General features: G+C 38.2%; 1 protein-coding gene across 1 annotated transcript in view; it reads left to right on the top strand.

Moving 5' to 3' along the window:
- LOC123679163 (division abnormally delayed protein) overlaps positions 1-20,417 on the top strand; it is a 338,738-nt gene that overhangs the window by 308,490 nt on the left and 9,831 nt on the right. The window contains exon 4 of the mRNA XM_045616589.1: positions 15,860-16,149. Within this exon, the coding sequence (XP_045472545.1) occupies positions 15,860-16,149 (290 nt within the window). The remainder of the gene's footprint in view (positions 1-15,859; positions 16,150-20,417) is intronic.

The following is a 20,417-nucleotide window of genomic DNA, read 5'->3' as shown; positions in this document are numbered from 1 at the left end:
GGATTCAAACTTACTGGTATTAACCTCGTTCCTTCTGTCTATCAATTAATACTGAAATCGTTCCTCAAATACTCTTATTTATGAAAATAAGCCAATTCCTTCAACGACAACGTACTAATTTGAATGACACTTTATTTGTTTGGATTCCGAACACTGACAGAAGAACCAAAAATGGCGGTGTGTGACGTCACACTAATAGAGCGTATTCTATAAAGTGTATCCCATGACTCACCCATAAAAACAATGGCAGCATCGTCGGCATTGAAATAATTTTGCCAGGGATGTTTCACAGCCCAAGAATGTCATTTATGTATACCAGAAACAGCAATGGCTCCAATACTGTTCCCTGAGGAACCCCCAAAAAATCGTTGACGAATTACTAACATAATCATCTATTTTAACATATTGAATTCGACCCCTCAAATAGTCCTCCATTAATTTGTGATCAATACCTCTTATACCTACATTTTTCATCTTTGCTAACAAAATTCTCTCTCTCCACATGGCTACATGAAGGGTCGCTCTACACAGACTGCAATTTATGATTTCATCAGGACCATTATGAATGCACTTGAATCCTCTGAGATGATTCTTGTTGACCTGAGTAGGGCATTCGACAGCCTCGATTACAGATTGATACTGGAAAAATCAACGGATATGGTATAAGAGGTGCACCTTTGAAGTGGTTTTAATCTTTTCTGATGAATCGTTCACAAAGAGTCGTAATATCAAACAAAACTGGTGAAACTAGATCTGATCCAGTTGAAATTCATTCTGGAGTACCCCAGGGCCGCATTCTGGGTCCTGTGCTCTTCATAATTTTCATGATAGATCTTGAGTCCATTATCGAGAATGAGAACATCTTCATGATTAATTACGCTGATGACACTAATCTTCTGATAAGAGCTCTGACATATCCAGAGAACGGTACGTTTGGTCAACGAGATTATGATGGAGGCTGTGAATTGGTTTGCCCGCAATGGCCTTTCAGTAAATGCCGACAAAACAAAGGTTGTCTTTTTTAAGAAAAGTCATGCCCGCTTCGACAACCCACATCAACTTCGACTGGAATCAGAGAACATCTTGTACTCCACCTCGCTAAAGCTTTTAGGAATGGTTGTTGATCAATCATTGAACTGGGACGAAAATATCTCTGAACTGTGTAAGAGTTTGACGGATGTATGCTCTTCTCTGTATGTTCTTGGTAATTATCTGGATACTGGTGCACTCAAGTCAATCTATCAAGCTGTTTTCGAATCAAGAGTTAGGTATGGTGCAATGTTTTACGGCAGTTCATCTAGGGTAGACGATGTAACGCGATTGCAGAAATGAGCTTTAAGGAGAATTTTAGGCCCTGGAGTGAAGGAATCATGCAGGAGCAGATTTAAACAAAATGACCTTTTAATAGCAGCAGTCATACATATCCAAGAATGCCTACCTTTCTTTTTCTGTTTAAGAATAGGAATAATTTCGCTGAACTATCCACTGGAGCTTATAACACGAGAACAAGTCAACTGGAATATCCCAAGCAAAGATTGACTTTGATGGAGAGAAATACAAAGTACTGTTGTATAAAATATTTTAATAAACTTCCAGCTTGTATAAGAACAGAATCCAACCGCAGGTGTTACAAGAAACAGATTTTTAAGCTATTGTTAAAGATTGAACCATATTCGGTTAGGGAATTTTTGGAATATCAAGTGTAGTTTTGCATCTCCTTGATTGTTGTGTTTTTTCTTTTTTCTAAATTTGACACTGTTACTTTTCTGGGCACTACGTTGATATCATGTATGCCTATATTAGGAATAAAGCCATATTATAAATATTATTATTATTAAAATTTTTTGTGACATTGTGTCAAAAGCCTTAGCTGAGTCAAGGAAAACTGTCATACACTTCTTTGATTCATCCAAACCTTTAAAATGTCGCCTCGTTTCAAAAAAAAAATAAGAAAATTGTTTCTAAATGTTGGTAATTTAGTGAATCAAATTCTTGATATCTCATTCGAATTTGATAATTTATCCCCTACGTTACGTACACGTACGTCTCTAATGTTCCCCAAACTCTTCCAAATCCCGCGACAGGACAAACAAGCGAATTATTAAGACCACCTGAACCCCCTTCTAACACCCGGATCGTATCGACGAGGATGGGGCCGCATCAATTTCCGTCCGAAACTTTCCGATCCGATCCATCAGACCGCCCCCTGGGGTACCCCCGCAATCCGCAAATTCGGCTATTAGTTAGAGCCACCGCAAGATGATGGATGGACGAGGCGCGATCCTGGCGGACAGGAAATATCTACCATCGATACCTACACCCCCCGGATCCCGCACTAAAAACTGTAATTTGGGGGCCGTTAATCAGGGACGTCACTGGCCGTGGTGTCGCTGCTCGGCACGGCCCTTGTAATTTCGCGTGTTGCCAACGCCAACGGGCCGACGCGTGACCTAACCTAGTCGTTTTCGGGGGAATCGGGTTTTCTATGTTGGTAGCAATTGTATTATAGATAAATGGAGAGATTCGTGTAGGTGTTATTACGGTTCGATTCGGAATGCCACTCGGTGCTGCGATTCGGTGAAATTGATTAGGAATTGAGGTTATGACGGCAATACGAGGGTTGTTGAAATACGGGGTGTGTATTTAAAGTATGGTCTCCATTTATTTTTTTCACATAAAGTAACATTTATTTACTAAATTTTGTACATTGCTGTAAAGCTTGAAATCTAAGCTATTTTTCTACGTAATCGCCATTCACTTCGATGAGCTTCCTCATTCGTACGACAAACTTTTGTATTCCCTCCTCGAACCACGATCCCGCCGCCTCGCGCAAGAACGAAATGACCGCTTCTTGAACTGCTTCATCGTTCGCAAATTTCATTCCTCCTAGATGTTTTCATGTTTCATCTTTTGTGACGATTGAATCAAGAAATTCTTCCCCTCCCTCTTCAAAACTGGCGAGAAAGTCTTGGGCACATTGGACACGTTTGACTTTGTGCTCCGGGGTAAGCATTTTCGGGACCCACCTGGCTGACAATTTTCGATATTGCAGGTTATTCACCAAAATTGAATGAATAGAGTCTCTACTGCACACATCTTGGAGTTTTTCGGCCAACTCATTGAGAGTCAACCTGCGATCTTTCAGCACAAGCGCCTCAACTTTCCGCACTGTTTCGTCCGAGTGTGACGGCCTGCCGCTGCGCTCCTCGTCGTGAACGTTTAGTCGGCCAGCAGAAAATTCTCTACACCATTTTTCACAAAGACGAAAAGCTACACTATCTTCGCTTTCGAATTATGTGGAAGTTGTTTACACATTCAACATATGGAAAATTCCTACGATTTTGCATTCGAAACTAGTTACTGTTAAATGCCAAATATTTTCAGCGAAACACATGTTTTTAATCTCGTTTAGTTTTCGAAGCTTTGCATGCCCTACCGCCTTTTGTATCTTGTATTGTGATCGGTGATTTATCGTACGCTGTGTCTTGTGAATGTGAAAATTAGATATATTACTTACGCATTGTTCATCGGCGAAGAACTTATTTTCCACCAATTTCCGCTTAATTTTATAAGCAATTTATAAGCAAAGTGTTGCATTCAAGATGTTTTCCTACGAGAAATGTGACTTTAAAGAAACGGCATTTTCTTACTTCGATAACCTGTATCTCGAAATTGAGTTGGACCCATAGACTTTCTTGTTCTAGAGGTCATATTCTACAAAATACGAAAAATTCAAAAAATTAACCAATGACAATTTTTCCATTAGGCTGCTGCCTGGTCTTTTGGACTCTCAACTAAGAAAACGTTATATATTTTTGAGATGCTGCATTCTTCTTGGATTCAGGAAAAAAGTCACATATTGTGTAATCACTCGATCTTGCTGGATATTTCGTTGATGCTGAGGTATCGCGTAGAGCCATCCTGTTGGAACCTAAATTCATCTAGTTGTTATACAATGGACTCCGGTTGCGAAGACATGATTTTTTCTTGATCATTATCAAACGAATGAGGTGTAATTCTTTGTCTACCGAATTCCTTGAACCCTCGTTAGAAGCACATGAGGGATAGGGCCAGAAGTTAACGTCGGCACACTTAAAAGGATCATCCTTTTTGTCGGGAGTCTGGTGAACTGAGAGATACCGATCCCGAATTAGGATAAGATCGGTATTCCTTTGAGATCCCTGCCAGACTGGATTGATTCCAGAACCGGTGAGTCTGTAGATTGTTGTCCGGGTATTGAAGAAACCATGAACTTGATATTATGACTTTGACATTCTATAGCGCACCTGCACTATATGAATTGAGGATTACAAAAAAAGAAGAAACTACTAACGTGAAGTCAAGAGCTTTTGAGCGTTCGTTCATTCAAGCGCCAATTGCACTTTTGGGGCAACTTCGCTTCAGTACTGTCTTTTTTTTCGATATTATTCTTGAAATTTCAACACAAAATTTTGCATAAAGCTTGAAATTAATTTCTGCTTTCTTCCAACATGCGCTCCTTTGAAGTTTCAATTTCAATGGGGACGTCTTCTGTTTATTGAGAAATTCTTCCTCGAATGGGTAATTTTGTGGAAAAAAAAATAATATTGACCGGAAGAGATCAATGGAAGAAAGTAGTTCCTCCATTCATTCAGTTTTTGATCAGAAATTCATTACAATGTGAGAAGATGCTGTACTTTCATTCAGGACCTATGAGTTTTCTTTTGGCAGATATAGTATTTCTCTAGAATTTCTTCATTCATACGCCGATAAGGCTGAGATAATCTATTTCATTCACTATTCAACCTTCTAGCAAGAATTTAGGTGAAATAACACATTTATAATCAAAGAAATTGTCAACATAAACAATGATTTATTCTCAGATTTGTCAATCAAACTCATCAAAACGACTATTTTAAGTTTATATTTCTTTCAAGTCAGTATCGAGTCAGTTAGAGACGTTATGTACCATTTTCAGCTTTTAAGCACGCGAAATTCCAATATCAGTGTAGACACTAAGACAGATTATCTGTTGATGATGGATATCCATTGAAATACTCTCAAAACACTGATTGAATGGAGCATCTTTACCAACTTAATGGTAGATAACTCTCAAACTCGCAAGCGATGATAATTGCTTAAATTATCCAAATGTAGAAATTTCGATCATTTTTTCGAATCAATCCCTGGAAATATTTCAACAAAATGAATATATATATATAGCCCCTCTGATATTCCAAATTTTCTTTCTAAGAGATCTTCTGGTTCAACTTATATAAACGAAAGGAAAATCATCAGAAGTGAACTTAACGGACTGTAGCATAGACGTATTTATTTATTGAGCTTTTTTCGTGTTTCCATAAGAAATATTCGAACAGTCTTCAAGTTGAACAAGAAGTTTATATCGGCTTACAGAGCCCGAAGAAAATCATCTCCTTAAGTTTAACGTGCTTGTTCATACCGGTCGATGTCGATGACTACCAGTCTAAAAATGTCTTGAGCACCTGCCCAAACCTCCGATGATTCATTCAGGTCTACCTTCGAGGCTGGGGAACGTAAAACGAAGGTAACCCCGTCGGCTGAAAGATCGTGCGGTCATCTTCATATTAATTAAATGGTTTCGGAGTTTCGGAGAGTCTCGATAACCAATAAATACTTCATTTCGAAGTTTCCTCAACCGCAACGATGCACCAGGTCAGTTTTGGTTATTTATTTGCGAAAATAGTCGCACGTAGGAGCTATGAATATACAAATAAGCTGGAATCCTTGAAGAAATTCTTGATTTTTCATGACTCATTCGATGGATTGGTTCAAGAATTAATACTTTTCAATCGAAAAAGATTGGTTTTTAAAAATAACAAGATATTCGTCATTGATACTGCCTGAGGGTACTTTCTTGTCGCTAAGTTGTCATGTCGGTCTTCAGCCTGCTACAGATTGATATAGCATCACAATATGCGAAGACAGGGCTCCATAGACTACTTTAATCTGACTATGTTCAGTATAAGTCCAGTATATAAATACATTTTACCTGGAAGAAATTCCGAACTTAATGAAACTTTACAGGTTGTTCGAGGGTGCTGTGGCATGAATCTGTCAAGTTATCCAGCACGAGGACCCTGTGCTTACTTGAGGAGGGGCGAAGAACCTCAACATTTTAGGACTTTTTTCGGTTTTTTGCTTATAACTTTCAACTTAATTAGTTTTTGACCAAAACGTTCATTTTCGAAGTTTTAAATAATTGAATTCCTTATAATTTTCTTTCGCGAAACTTTTTTCTAAACCTTATATCAAACGAGATACAGCCGATTGAATTAGAGGAATTTTCTCAAAATGTCAAAAATTAGCAAAAACAAAGGTTTAGACCCTCTTACTAACAATTAACAGGTGTTCTATGGTAATTATAGTAATTACTCATCAATATCGACATATTGAACATAGGGAGGTGGAGGGGGAAGGTAGCTTTGACTAAAAGCCTATGTTTATGTGAAGAGTATATATTTCAATGTTATCGTGGCATGTTATCACTTTACTATCAATTCCTATCAACCCATTATTATTTTGAACCTTAATAATCAGATCAACTGGGTAATTCAATTATCTACAACTATTAAAATGAACGTTTTGGTCGAAAACTAATTAAGTTGAAAGTTATAAGCAAAAAACCGAAAAAAGTCAGAAAAAGGTTAAGGTCCTTCAGCCCCTCCTCAAGTTAGCACAAGGTCCTTGTGTTGGATAACTCGACAGAATCATACCACAGCACTCCCAAACAACCTGTAATAGTTTCATTAAGTTCAGAATTTTTTCCAGCAGACCCTACTTTTTTTGCTTTGTCAGTGCACAATTATTTTGATCGAAAAAGTCTTAGGATACAAAATTGTAGAGAATATAATGGTCTAGAACTTCAAAAATGAACGTTATGGTCGAAAACTACTCAATTTAGAAGTTATGAGCAAAAAACTGAAGTCCTAAAATGTTGAGGTTCTTCGGCGCTCCTTAAGTTAGCACAGGGTCCTCGTGTTGGATAACTTGACATGCCACAGCACCCCCAAACAACCTGTAGAAGTTTCATTAAGTTCGGAATTTTTTCCAGGTAGAATTTATTTATCTACTGGACTATCTGGTTTCAGTTTTCAAAATGAACAAACAATTACCGTTATTAAGTTTTTTGCTCTTTTTCACACCCTGTATACCCGTTCCGGTTCTTTTATCCCGACAGCAATTCTCCAACGACGATCAATGCCTACAACCAACTGACCCAAAGACACCCTTGCACATCTCCGCTGCCCCTTGATCCTGGAAAACGAAAGGGATTAGACCAACACGTGACCCAAATAGGCAACCCCTACGATCTGTTAACCCCGCATCTCGAACCACAGAATAAACAACAATATCGGGTTTGTAAAGGGGGCATGGAATGTCTGTATCCCTTTTGTTTGGGGTACAGGTGCCCACATAATGTTGTCTATCGGATACGAGATGTTTTGCATTGTTAAACTTCGGTCCGTTGGGAGTTTGCAGAGTCTTTCTGGGAGATTCGACGTTTGAAGCGGCGGATTTCTCTGAACCCTTCTGGACAACGAGGGGGAGCCAAGTTTTGATAGATAACCGACAGATTAATCGGCGGATTTCACTTATTGTGGAAGAAAAGGTTGTTCTACGAACGCGCTTAATTTAAAATCACACCGGAATTCAACAGCTTTAGTGCGCCAAGAAAATGAAGGGTGTTTCTTTTAGAGCTATTGAACTTTAAATTGCAATAAAACAACGATGGATTATTCGATTAACATGAATTTTATTTATCCGCAAGATAATCTTGTGGCATTACATTTTAAATATGATTTCTGGCATATGACCGCCACGGCTGGATCGGAGGTAGTCCAATCTAGGCGTCCAATTTTCGATTACTTTTTCCAACATTTGTGGCCGTATATCGGCAATAACACGGCGAATGTTGTCTTCCAAATGGTCAAGGGTTTGTGGCTTATCCGCATAGACCAATGACTTTACGTAGCCCCACAGAAAGTAGTCTAGCGGTGTTAAATCACAAGATCTTTGAGGCCAATTCACAGGTCCAAAACGTGAAATTAGGCGGTCACCAAACGTGTCTTTCAATAAATCGATTGTGGTACGAGCTGTGTGACATGTTGCGCCGTCTCGTTGGAACCACAGCTCCTTGACATCATGGTTGTTCAATTCAGGAATGAAAAAGTTAGTAATCATGGCTCTATGCCGATCACCATTGACTGTAACGTTCTGGCCATCATCGTTTTTGAAGAAGTACGGACCAATGATTCCACCAGCCCATAAAGCGCACCAAACAGTCAGTTTTTCTGGATGTAACGGTGTTTCGACATACACTTGAGGATTAGCTTCACTCCAAATGCTTCTCGCGCGGGACCCGAACCCGCAACCTCCGTATCATCAGTCCAGTGCTCCACCAACCAATTTCAATAGCGAATCGCAATCACAAAAAAAAAAATACTCAAACGAATACAAAACAAACGCATTCTACATCGACCCAGTCGCATTATCTCGAGGACAGTTCCGTCAAAACCCCCCCTTTCACAGAATTAATTTCAACCCCTTTCCACATCGCCTCATATCCGTAGTCTGTGTGAAACCCTTCGTCTGCCGCAAATCGCTTAGCTGTCACACGATTTCATATCGCCCTCTCTTCCTTTCCATCGAGAACACAAAGAACCGCTATAGTGTTTCGTTCCGATTCTGTGAACCCGATACATGGGCTCAGGGTTGCCATGTTGGGGTATATTCCCCCAAATTTGGGGAATTTTTGGACACTATGGGGTGAATCTGGGACAATATTCCATGGGGTATTTTTAAGGGTTCCAGTTTTTTCAGTGGGCATTTTCGGAGGTGGAATATCTAAATTCAATATTATTCATTTGTCAAATGGTTCGTTAACCTTATTTATAAATGGAAATAAACTAATCTCGAACAAAATTATCGAACAAGGAATTAAGAATTGAAGAGCTTTCCTCTTCCTTTTCTTTTCTCTCAACTCTTGAGTTATGCATAACTCGCAAGGGGATTCCCCGAAACTTCTTATATTTTTGAAATTTAGTGGAAAGCCCTGTATTATATCGATTGGTAAAAGATTGAAGATTCAGAAAAAATTTGGATTGAAGTTTCTCAAAATAAAAACGCTCTAGAACGGACCAGAATTCAATCTTGATTTAGCTTTTTTATTTTACCATTTGTCAAATGCAACTGTAGAAAGAGCATTTTCTTCAATCAACATTATTCAAAATAATTTCAGGAACAATTCTGAAGGTTAGATTTCATTTAATGAAAACATGTATCCAATTAGTGCAGAAAACACATAGGCGTATAATACAATTTTTCGAAATTTGAGGCTTTGTGTAAAAAACTGGTTTGTACATTTATGATTCAAAGTATTTTCAATCGCTGGCCTCTACTTTCTTCCATCTTTCGGTCAGCATACGAATCCCGCCTTTGAAAAATCTGGTAATCTTTTGAAGCGATCCACGAATCGATCCAATTTTTTACTTCTTCATAAGACCGGAAGTGCTGGTCAGGTGTGCCATTGATCAAAACAAAAGATAATCCGAGGAAGCAACGTTTGCAGAATACGGCGGGAGGGGTAGGATTTCCCATTTCAACGTTTTCAAGTATGTCTTGAACACTTTCGCAACAAGCATTGTCATGCTGTAAAATCACTTTATCATGTCTCTCATAGTATTGCGGCCGTTTGTCTTCCAATGCTCGGCTCAAACGCATCAATTGCACTCGATAACGATCACCTGTGATTGTTTCAGTCGATTTTAACAACTCATGATACCCTACGCAGAGCTGGTCCCACCAAATACTGAGCATGACCTTGGTACCATGAATATTCGGTTTGGCCGTCGGCCTTGAAGCAAGGCCGGGATATCCCCTTGATTTTCTGCGCTTGGGATTATCGTAATAAACCCATTTTTTCTCTACAGTCACAATGCGATGCAGAAATCCCTTTCGTCTTTGTCTTGCAAGCAGCTGTTCATAAGCAAACAAACGCTGTTCAGCATCTCTCGGCTTCAACTCGTACGGCACCAAATTTCCTTGTTTCTGAATCATTCCCATGACTGTCAGGCGTTTTGAAATGGCGTGTTGCGTCATTCCCAATGATCCTGCCAATTCTTGTTGCGTTTGACACGAGTCTTGATTATCTTCGACATCAATATCACTGTTTTTGAAGCGTTGAAACCACTCTCGGCACGTTCTTTCTCTAATAACGGCCTCACCATGGGTATTTGGGAACATTCGATGAGTCTCAGGCGGAAATTCCTTCATATTAAAGCAGAAAATTAAAACTTCCCCTAAATGACGAGAATTTGCCTCGTAAGCGGAAAGGTTTAATAGAGAATAACTTTATGATGCAGACTAATATTTCGATTGCTTTTTTTTTTTAATAACTAACCTTGTTGAATCACATCTACGATCTATTTATTTCGACTACCACTTACCTACTACCACAGCCGTCTATTGCAAAACGGCGGAAGCAAAGTTGTACACCTAATTTTACACATAATGTGTATTTATGCATTAAGACCTTCTATGAATTTGTGCATTCTTTCAAATATGGTCAGAAAATATTGATTTTGAAGAAAAGAATAAAAGTTACTACAATTATTGACGTTCAGTAATGTGACAAATCACCGTATACAAATTTGGATGATTTGTCGAAAAATATCATGATTTTTGGGAAATTTCGGCATCATCTGGTGTATTTTCAATGAAGCAGCATGGCAACCCTGCACGGGCTCCTCTCTCTCTCCAGTAGCGACACATGACATTTCGCGGCGAGTACCGTGTCTTCAATTACACCGTGTACGGCCAATTTCCGTGACGGGTTTCTCATTAGGGCGAAACAATCGCGGGTTTAGTCGACACATGCGACTTGATGAATGCTTTCGTTTCGCGGCTTCTTCTCCGCACTGATTAAACTTCCGGACGATTGCGGATGAGGCGCGTCCCGGTTTTTTTCTCTGTGGTCGGGCGCGTTCCGTTCGCGTTCACGGTATACAAAACATGATGGATGATGTCTGAGAGTACGGGTTTCGAGGCTGTTGATGGGTGCATCAACAATGCTCTGGGAGTTTTGTGCTCTACGATTGTAATAGATGGGAGATTAGAGCTTCTGTTCGCTTCGGGTCTTAAGTTGGATTCGGTCTTCGTTTCCGGTTCGATATAGGGGAAACAATGGTATTTCGAGAACTGAATTCGACCTAAAAAGCACGCATTGTTGAATGCTTATCATTTCATTGCATATAAGAGTTTTCATTTTGATATTTAAAAAAAAATTAGTAGTGTTTTTTTTCGGGGTATATAACTTTAAGTTGGCATTACTGTTCAAGATGACGACCGATTTAACAGCTGTCAGTTTGGTTTGGCAATTCATCATGAATAGACTCGCGGCTGAATAACGCTTGCAAATAGTGCAATTTTATTTCGAAAATAATGGTTCTGTGCGGAATACGTATCGCGCACTACGTCCATTTTATTTTGTTTAGCAATGAAGCGCACTTCTGATTGAATGGCTACGTCAACAAACAGAACTGCCGCATTTGGAGTGAAGCTAATCCTCAAGTGTATGTCGAAACACCGTTACATCCAGAAAAACTGACTGTTTGGTGCGCTTTATGGGCTGGTGGAATCATTGGTCCGTACTTCTTCAAAAACGATGATGGCCAGAACGTTACAGTCAATGGTGATCGGTATAGAGCCATGATTACTAACTTTTTCATTCCTGAATTGAACAACCATGATGTCCAGGAGCTGTGGTTCCAACAAGACGGCGCAACATGTCACACTGCTCGTGCCACAATCGATTTATTGAAAGACACGTTTGGTGACCGCCTAATTTCACGTTTTGGACCTGTGAATTGGGCTCCAAGATCTTGTGATTTAACACCGCTAGACTACTTTCTGTGGGGCTACGTAAAGCCATTGGTCTATGCGGATAAGCCACAAACCCTTGAAACTTGAAACCCTCGAAAATTGGACGTCCAGATTGGACTACATCCGAGCCAGCTGTGGCGGTCATATGCCAGAAATCATATTTAAAATGTAATGCCACAAGATTATCTTGCGGATATATAAAGTTCATGTCAATCGAATAATCCATCGTTGTTTTATTGCAATTTAAAGTTCTATAGCTCTAAAAAAAACGCCCTTCACTAACTGACAAAGAAACTGCAACACCCAGAAGGAGCTGTTTGAATTTCAATTTTTTTTTTGGGAAAACATATAGTAACAGATAGTATAGCAAGAAGTGAATGATTGAATTTTGGAGAAAAAAATGAAGGGTTTACAATTTTTTCTTAATAAATTTATTATTAATGTGTTTGTCCACCACGATTATCTATACACTCACCAACAAGACTCGGCTTTGATGCAATAAGATTATCTATTTCTTCTTGAGGGATACTATTCCAAGCTACCTGTACTTCATGTCTCAGAGCAGCCAAAGTCCGTGAGGGTTGGGGTAAATTTCCAAGCCTTCTACCCATTTTGTCCCAAACATGCTCTATGGGCAAAAGATCGGCGGATCTGGGCGGCCATGACAAAGATTCACATGGGTCTCTTCGAAAAAGTTTGAACTAACTCTTGCAACATGAGGTCGGGCATTATCTTGCTGAAATATTGAATTCTCGAGCCGGTTAAGGCAAAGGAAGAATATATGGCTCAACTTTTTCTTGAAGGTAACGCAGCGCTGTCATGTTACCTCGGATAAAGACTAAAGGTGATCTACTTGCATGTGCAATAGCACCCCATACCATAGGTTAGATTAAATTTAATTAAGGAGGTTACGTTGCACTGCGACCTTATGGTCTATTGTGCCCCCCATCAGAGCCATTCTCCCCTAAACGTGATCTACAGCTCGCCTTTCAATTCCAGATTTCTGATGAACTCCAATATCTGGGATGTTTTCAAAGCGGCTAATTCCTGCTACCATAATTCCTCATACCATAACGCCTACTGTCCGGTGCATATGACGCTGAACATCAAACTGAGGTTCACGTCTTTCTCCCTTCTTCAATTGCGAAGTGTGGTGGACTATCTGCCTCGAATATTTTCGTTTTTGTCTCTCTAAATGAAGCCACATATCTATACAGCAGTGTGCAACTGCTGCCACTTCTGGTATTGTATTTCTGTTCTGCAAAGAGTTTATTCCTCGTGTCCAAGGTATGGTACTATGAATTTCCCCTGCCTTCAGTAGCCAAAAATACTCACGAATCAATAAATTTCCAAGGAAAATGTTACAATATGTCTTCTTTAAAAATGACCCTTTCGAGAAGGAATGCCTTCCAGAAGATATCGTTAACGCCGCCAAAAAGGCACTGGAAACTTACGATGAGTTTTTCCTCGCCCACCGCCCCCAAATGGAACCCTCGTATTTCACCCTTAATGCCCCGAATACAAACTAGGGATAAACGAAAAGCTACATCGGGGTCTGAATTCGAAGGACGATAGTCTCTGGCGAATTAACGCCTTGTCAACATCTCCGAGGCTTTCCTTAGCAAGATTACAAATTAATTCGTTGATAAACCCTGAGACAAGATAACATTTCGGCTTGGGTCATTTCGCCCCAAGAATGGAGAGGGATCGTTTGTAGCGATGGGAAAGAGAATAATTCTACAGGTTGTTTCGAAGAGAGTTCGACCCCATGATCAGATGCGTTTTTCATTTTGAGAAGGTTTGGTTAGGTTTTTTACTTTAAGAAAAGTTGTTTCATGTTTTTCGATTTTTGGGTTGTCTTCCCTCACACTCGATGAGTCTCCTGTGGAAGAAAGCAATATTTTGTGGAAAATTCTCCTCCTTCTTCTGTATGATAGGACTACGCCTCCTGTGACGTTGATTTCCAGCATTCTTCCCATATCTTTGGTGGTCGCCTTGGTGGGCGAAAAAAATTTGGTGGGAGATGGTTTTTTGTCCATTTGGCAATCCGTCTCCTCCGTCTTGACCTCAACCTTGTAACGTCCTGAACTTCCAATTCCTGTCTGATGGCATCGTTCTTCATCCTAGGTAACATCCAAGATAAATCTCTTAATTGCTCACAATGTTCTCGTCTCAGTTGTTTTCATCATTTGCTGTGTTTTGCTCTTTTCTGCTCTCGTTTCTACGGTGTATGTGAGAACAGAGCGCCCAAGGTTTTGTATATGCGTATCTTACTTTAAACTGACACTTTTTGCTTCATAATATGAGGCTTTATTTACAGTTTGACTTAATTCAGTCTTGATCTGCTGTACCTTGAGACATCCACGCTTAAATATGAGAACGACATAACCTGTTCGATAACTTTGTTGTCTTCATCATCAGCAAATTCTCATTCTGCTAAGATAGTATATCCAAAGTCACTTGGGGGAAGACAGTATATTTTCTATATAACAATGGTTGTCCAAGTTTCCAGCAATTCACTTGGGACCTGAGAATTCTGAATGTTAGGCACTTGCAAATAAACAACGGTATTTAGCGGATCGTCTTTGGAACCAGAATGCGTCGATTTAGTTGTTTCTATTGGCTAAATAGTCCACGTTTTGGCCGGGTTGCGATTTGGTTACTTTCATTGGCTGAAGCTGCGGTCCGTAGGGGGATTAATGAAATTCGGTTTCAGTTCGTTGTGTGACGGATTTATTCTTTTTATTTCGATAAAGTATATTCATAGGCACTTGAGGTATACCAGAGTTTCCAGAAATTTATAAGGCGGCAGGGAATTTATTGACTTACTAATCGTTTCCAATCAATTCCAGTATGCTAATTGATTGTCTGTCGAAATAGTATGTGTCGATTTGGTCACTTTCATTGCTCGAAATAGTAGACGTGTTATAGCTTGACCATTTGGTCGCTTTTGTTGGTGAGGGTTGTGCTTATATTCCACATCTCATTATTCTCATCAATAGAACTAACTAGTTTGGGGAGTTTAAGCCGATCAAAAAAATGGAATCAAACACCGTCGAAGGATTCTACAGTCATCACGAAAATGATAGAGGCTCCAAATGATTTCGACGATAACGTTTGGAAAAATTCTGTGGCACATGATGTAAAAACTGTAGATGAATATTTCGCAATAGAATCTATTCCTTCAGTTACTTCCAAAGTCTGTAATGATTCGTCGAGTTTTCAAGAGAATGATTTCGCATTCTGAGGGCCGTTATACCGCTGAAGAAAATATTTTTGGTGGAATTCGAGAAGGACTATGTGACATTAACCAATATAATTTCCAATACATCTCCTGATCAATTATATCAATGTTATAACTAGTTTTACAGAACATTTCCAAAAATCAACTAAAGCACTTTCGTGTGCGTAAAATTTTATGCAATGCATGTCATCATATTTGATGATGTTTCTTGCTATCACAGGTCGAGAATATAGAATAATCAAATTATAACACAGTAGAATTAATGATGTGACAACAAGAGCTATTCACATCGCGAATTATCTGAAAAAATCGACATCAGTGTTCAATCCAATCGCGTAAATATTGTTTTGAAATGTATGGTTTAAAAAACGTGCACACATGGTTGAGGCATGAGATCAAACATACATCTAGACAAGCGCTTGTATGTAGTAGTAGAAATATGATTGAAAAAACTATATTTGGATCCTCTAGTAAAGAGATACAACTGTTTTATAACAACAACAAACGTCGAATCTGAAACATGGCGTTTTCAAAACATTTCACCCTTTTTAGATCTGCTCCATCCCTTGTTTTGCTGAAAGCTATTAAGGTTCTGACATTGGCTCCCTTCTTCAATTCCCCCCTATTTAACAAACCCTTGAAATACAAAGATTTACCGTCAATACAATGCTCACCCATCACATCACCCTTAAATTTCCTTTTTTATTTTTCCAGGCCAAGAAATTCTGCGGATTGCCAAAGTTCTCGGAGAAAGAGGACCCCTTGACCACCGAGACGAGCACCCAGGCCACCCCCGGATCTCAGATCGGCGGCGCCAAGCTTCGCTTCGCCCCCACTCGTGCTTCCGCTTTCCTGCCGCCTCCGGAGACTCAACTTCTGCAGTTCCTCACCTCCATATCGAAGACCAAAGGGTTCTATGGAAACCTGGCAGACACTCTGTGTCAGGACGAGAGCTTCGCTGAACCGAACGATAGGAGATGCTGGAACGGAGAGAGGATAGCAGAGTAAGTACCGATTAATTAAGATATACATTTCAACGTATGATACAGAGGAACAGATAAAAACCTCAGCAAAAACTCTGTCTCCCCGTATAGGTGTGGTGATTGGTTTATGTGTTTGTTTACAAAATAAGCTGACACATTTATATTGAAGGGCTTCTTCTTCATTCAAATGAAATCCTTTCATCCTTCCTCTTCACCAGTAGTTGACAACGCATATATTGAAATTAAATCTGAAAACAAAAAAGAAAAGAACCAGAAAGGAACAATAAATGTTATAATTTCCATCATATAAAACATTGAATGATGACAATTGAAATCACCACAATAAATTGAAGGATAAGAAAGAATTAAATCGAAATTTATAGGCCAAAAAGTAACTAATGCTTTTCCAACAGCCAGAGAACAAACAGAACTGAATAGGCAATACATCAATACATAACCTGCTAAAAATCCTCTTTCACGGAGTTGTTGTTCAGTTGTCCTGCGGGTTTCTTGAAGAAGGATGACCGCCGCGTCATTGTCTATGTCCAATGTCGACAAAATAAATCACTCCTGTTCTTAGAAATCCCTTCAATATTCAATTAAAAAGTACCAAATCTGCTCCACAATCGGGAGGGTTTCTTCACCAGGACCGATTCTCCAAGTGATGATTTTTCGAATCCTCAGGTGTACCAGGATGGCTACAGCCCCCTTATATTGGGGAATCATCTCCCGTAGATTTACAGTGATTGTATTCTATTGAAAAAACTTATACCTGTAAAACTTCCAGACGAAACCGTAGATTTTTCAGATTTATAACTACTTGATTTCGAGGCATCGCGTCAGTTTCAGATGGCGCATACATCGTTTAATTTTGACATTTCTCTCGATTCTCGGCTCTCGTAACCTTTGAGTATAGAACAATAATAATTTATATTCTATGCTCGTAACAATCTTCTATACTCTGTCATTATACACTGTGTCCGTAAAGTATGGAACACAGGGTGAATTACTTCAGAGTAATGACGTCTCCGTCATTTTTTTTAAATGGAACACCCCATTTTGTCTCAATTTTCCGATTATTCTAGCTGAGCTGATTCCAAAAATGTATCACATGTTGATTCCAATTGGTACAGGGTGGACAAAAATAGAATAGTGTGCTCATAAAGTAACGCGTAACATTCTTTATTAGTTAAATTAACAATATTATCAAAAATACTCATTGTCTAGCGGCAATAAATAGATAATGACATTTCACAAAAAACTAGACGACTAGGTTTTTTTTGAATTGATAAGAAATAATTTTTTTCATATTCTGTCTGCTAGACTACAAGTACCAAACATGCTTGGAAACAATGGAAACATCTCGTTCTTATCAATCTAAAAATGTAACAAACAACAGGGTGTTACATTCAAACCAATCGCCGCTAGACAATAAGTATTTTTGATAATATTGTTAATTTAACTAATAAAGAATGTTACGCGTTACTTTATGAACACACACAAAACAATTGTATTTTTGTCCACTCTGTACCAATTGAAAATACGAAAAGAGCTGAATTGTAGTTTATTGTGAAAGTTTGTAAAGTCTAAAATCAGTTTTTCATTTTTAAACGGCGCGGCGCCAGAAAGATAGCGGAAATTCTAAAATTTCTGAAGAACGCCACCTTACAAAACTCTGGTGAAGCACAACACCAAAGCAACAGGTGGACATCTCAAAAAGTCTGAAAAAAAATCGAATCAGTACACATACCAAGGATTTTATGCATCTTAATTGAGACTCAAGTTGATTTCGAAAGATATGGACCCATCCAAAAATAAGCTCAACAACTGAGACAATAATTATACAGTATGGTCCAAAAAAAATTTTTTAATTTCCTGAAAAACCAGTTTCAATTTTTTTCATGCAAATGCTTATAGCTTCTGAGAAAAGCTCTGGACGGCGGATGGACGGATTTTTTTTAATAAATTTTTGAATTCTACACGTTCCAAAACATAAACTCTGTAAATCATACACTGAGAGAAATTCATATTTTTTTGTTAATGAAGCACTTATTTGGAGGTTATTTATTCACAACTATTACAGCAGATTTATATTCAATATATTCATTTATAGTTAAATTATGCATTCAAAAAAGTTTATTAATAGAGAATAAAATATTTGTTTACAACGTATTTGATAATATTTAATATATTTCAGTGATAAATAATAATTTATATGAACTTACGTTATCTCCACAAATAACATAAATTCATTGTCAACAATTTTCAACTGGTAGTTAACGAACATTTGCTATTTATGAATAAACAATAATTCAATAATTTATTCACTCAGAATATAGGATTTATTAATAATTAACAAACCAACATAATTCTATCTATCCAATCTGTGGAAAAGTTTAAGGACACATCCCTCAAAGAGAAGCGCATCTCCTTGAAGGATATGTCCTTGAACTTTTCCTTTGATTTGAATTTCCTTTTTAAACATGAAATCTGTGTTACTATGGGCTTATTGAATGCCGCTTAGCACATCTGTACTGAATTTTAGGTTTAGATCGTTTGTACCTGCTTAGTTATTAGTGATGTTGACCGAACAGTGGTTAGAGGGAACAGATGCGATCAAGATGACTAGAGTTCAAACCCGGATACCCTCAATATGAACTCTAAAAAATTACCTAGATTGGCAAACGGTTCTTCTCAGACCCTAACAATCGGATAATAGAAACAACCAAAATAATTATCTAAGAAATACGTTAACCATTACTGAATTGAAAATTTTTTTTTATTCAGCATGGATGCATATAACATATAAATAAGGTTTATTAATTATTACTCAATGATATATTAACCTCAACTATATTTATTTCCTTCAAATGGATATTTCTTCAGAATTATTACTATAAGTTATGTGTAAATAAATGAAGTTTAATAATAAATGATGATTATTGGTGGGATTTCAAATAAATTATTTATTTCCATGAAACTAGCATTTGTTTGTCCATATATTCAATGAATGATTTATTAACTATAATGCATTTTCGATAATATCAAATGAACACTTTTCTCAGTGTATGGATATATTATTAAGAAGCGATCTAATTCATCATTATTCTGGAAATTAAAAATTGTTCATTCGAATTATTCGTAAACATGAATATAAGATATATCGAGAACTAATACCTTATTGATATGAGGTTTTCGACAAAATACAAAATCAATTAGTTGAACATCTCTCCAGCCCCTGTTGTCTATCCCATGAAAGGAGATTAAGTCACGTCAGGGCTGAAAAACTGAAGGACTAAAAATAAACGGGTCTTTCAGACCGCAAAGTTTTTCGCTATAGTATGCAGTGGCTTTTGTCTGGTCCCTACTCATTTTTATCCGGCCGTAAATACGGCTTGTTTTCGGCTTTCACTCCTCTCCTACGGGAGTGTCTATCGAGCCGTATGAAATATCCAGGGAATCACACCGGAGTCAAATCCGATTAGAAGGACCATTTTTGTGACTCGGTCGTGCGATACGAAGTACGCACGGAATTCGAATATATAAAAGAATCGGATGCACATTCTATAGTTACATACCTCTGCATAAACTCGATATGTCCATTAAAAAAAGTTATTATACGGGGTGTTCCATCAATGACTCGACGCTCCATTACGGTTAAGCGCTATAATTTTTTTTCTACACAGTATCATTAGGCTTCAATAGAGCTATATTCCCAAATTGTTTGAAAATACACAAGGTGTACCATAAAAGTGTAAATGACCAAACGTATGTTTTTTCTCATGGAAAAATTTATTTGTTCAACTAGGCAGCAAAGTAGTGGATTGACTGCCTCGGCTGATAGTTCATTAGAATTCAGCCAGGGCTGTCAATCTACTTTGCTGCCGAGTTAACATATAATTTTTTCTTCGATTGTTTATAATGATATATTAAGATATTGTATTTGTAAATTATTGCAATGCCCACAATCTTTTAATTTTTCTTGTAGTGAAGAATTAAAACGAACTTTGTTATAAATCGCAATGGAATGGTTGGTTGATATGGAAATATATACTGCTCCACAAGAGTTAGGGACATCGTATTCAATCGTTCTGAAAAGTATGTAATCTTCGAGAAAATCGCTGTAAAATCATTTAAAACTCAATAACAACTTGAATCATGAATGTTCTCATTTTGAAATGGAGTCAGTTTATCAACGGCTTCGATTTGAAACGCGTTTTCTGAAAATGCCAAGACGTAAATTGACAAACGTTGAAGCTAATAGGGCTATCGGAATGCTACAGGGTGGC

This window comes from Harmonia axyridis, chromosome 4 (genome assembly GCF_914767665.1).
Source record: "Harmonia axyridis chromosome 4, icHarAxyr1.1, whole genome shotgun sequence".
In the NCBI taxonomy this organism is placed as follows: domain Eukaryota; kingdom Metazoa; phylum Arthropoda; class Insecta; order Coleoptera; family Coccinellidae; genus Harmonia; species Harmonia axyridis.
Note: the sequence above shows the minus strand (reverse complement) of the source record. Positions and strands in the feature narration are given on the sequence as shown.